General features: G+C 37.1%; 1 protein-coding gene across 1 annotated transcript; it reads right to left on the bottom strand.

The window, feature by feature from the left end:
- Positions 1-1086: 1086 nt before the first annotated feature.
- On the bottom strand, positions 1087-1725 carry LOC106753567 (histone chaperone RTT106-like). Its single transcript, XM_014635390.1, has 2 exons — positions 1333-1725; positions 1087-1254 (listed from the first exon to the last, which is right to left on the bottom strand). The coding sequence occupies exons 1-2, from the start codon at positions 1723-1725 to the stop codon at positions 1087-1089; spliced, it is 561 nt and encodes a 186-aa protein (XP_014490876.1).
- Between the last annotated feature and the right edge of the window lie 292 nt (positions 1726-2017).

Below are 2017 nucleotides of genomic sequence, written 5' to 3'. Positions count from 1 at the left end.
AGATCACTTTTATCATTTATGTTTTATAGTTACTTTAATTTCACCAAAACTCAAATTATGGAAACATTCTTTAGTCTAGGTTAGTTAGAAATTATACGATTATCTATTTGCACGAGTCTCTTGGGAAACGATTTCCGGTCTTACCGGTTTATTACTTTAGACGATTTCTGGTCTTGCATAATGTCATTGTCCTACAGCATAATAAGATCAGAGCGTCCTTTGAAAAAAGTATTAACTTAAAGAGTGATGCTTATAAAGCATTGAGATATAAAAGACTTGCTGGACGTGTTTCACGATACGCTCTTGAACTTATTGCTGATGAAGTAGAGCGAGTGAATAAAATAGGTTTGGACAGTGATCGTTGTGGATGCATTTTGCGGTCAACGTATGGCCTACCATGTGCTTGTATTTTAGCACGATATTGTCCTGGAATGATTCCTATTGGTGAAATACATGTTATCTGGACCCGTTTAAGCATTTCAACAACTGTGTCTACTGAATCGCTTCCAGAGTTCAGCCTTGATGGTGAAGTTAAACTGGTACAGGAACGATTCAAAAATGTTGACATTGGTGAAAAAGTCAACATAAGACATAAGATGCTAGAAATTGCTTGCCCAGAGATGACATTTATGCTTGCTCTGACGCATAAAGTGAAGAAAAAGGTGCACAAAAGACTAAAGTTGCACGACATGAGAGGTCTACGAAACGTGACCCCTCATATTTTGAGCACGTTGAGAAGACTAAAATTGATTTCCCACTCTTATTAGTAAAAATTGTGCATCCAAGCAGATGCAACAAATACGCCCGAGCAGCGCACTCCCAAAGCTCCTGCTGAATGCAATCGTGGTAGACCTCGCGGAGCCAGCTCAGCCGCACTTTTGGACCGCGTGACTTCTTCATCTCGGCTGAAGCTTTGGCGCGGTCAACGCCAAGCAAGTCCATAAGATGAGATCGAGCCTCATCGTACTCTAGGTTCTCCACCTCACAAAATTGCCCCATGATAGGTAGGTGGAGCAGATTGTGAACGTCATCTAATGTGACGCTCATCTCGCCTACCGGAAGATGGAAAGTATTTGTCTCTAGGTGTCATCTCTCCGCAAGTGAAACGATCAATCCATGATCAGCATACTCGTAGGATAGGTTGACTAAGGAAGCCAACCCCGACATGGATATATATGGCTCGATAGCCTCATGATACATTCCAAAATTTTTTAATTTTTTACCATGGGTCCTCAATTGAATCTCCCCTCGATCCTACATAAAAANANTTANTNATANAACAAANATAAATAAGCAATTAATCAACAATTAACATTTAGGTTGATTGNCAACCTGGCCTTGCCATATGGCATATGCAACATGCTGGGAATAGTGTGTAAGCAAGGAGGTGTCATGTGGACCTCCTGGAAATCCATCATCTTGAACTTCATCTCCATCTTCATCCTCATCTTCATCTTCATCTTCACCTTCTTCCTCACTATAGTCATCCTGCTCTTGAACATCCTCATGTTGAACATAGTCCTCCTCACGATGTCCCTGCTGTATAGACTCCTCATGGTCCTCATAATGATGCTCATCAATGACGTCCGTGCGATATTCCACTACACGTCTTCTACGAACAGAAGTCGTAGGTCGTCTCCTTTCATCATGTGATGAAGATGATGGTTGACCACGAGACGATGAAGCCTCTCCACAGGAAGATGATGCACCTCTAGTTCTTACCATTTCTATTAACCAATTATATTATCAATATATTCTATAAAACAAAATTAAAATAAAAAGAAATAAAATAATTAAAAAAATCTATTAACAAATATTGAAACAAATAAGAAAAAATAAAAAAATTAAAATTAATAATATATTAAAAAAAATAACGAAAGTATTACTTATTATAATACTTAAATAAATACAAATAAAAAAATATAATATTTAACAAAATCAAATTTATGCATAGGGATAAGGGATAATAATAATTATTTAATTAATAAATAATTTAATAAAACTTCTAAACTCATAA

Source organism: Vigna radiata, unplaced genomic scaffold (assembly GCF_000741045.1).
Source record: "Vigna radiata var. radiata cultivar VC1973A unplaced genomic scaffold, Vradiata_ver6 scaffold_134, whole genome shotgun sequence".
Lineage (NCBI taxonomy): Eukaryota > Viridiplantae > Streptophyta > Magnoliopsida > Fabales > Fabaceae > Vigna > Vigna radiata.
The sequence above is the reverse complement of the archived record's forward strand: the minus strand, read 5'-3'. Positions and strand labels throughout refer to the sequence as shown.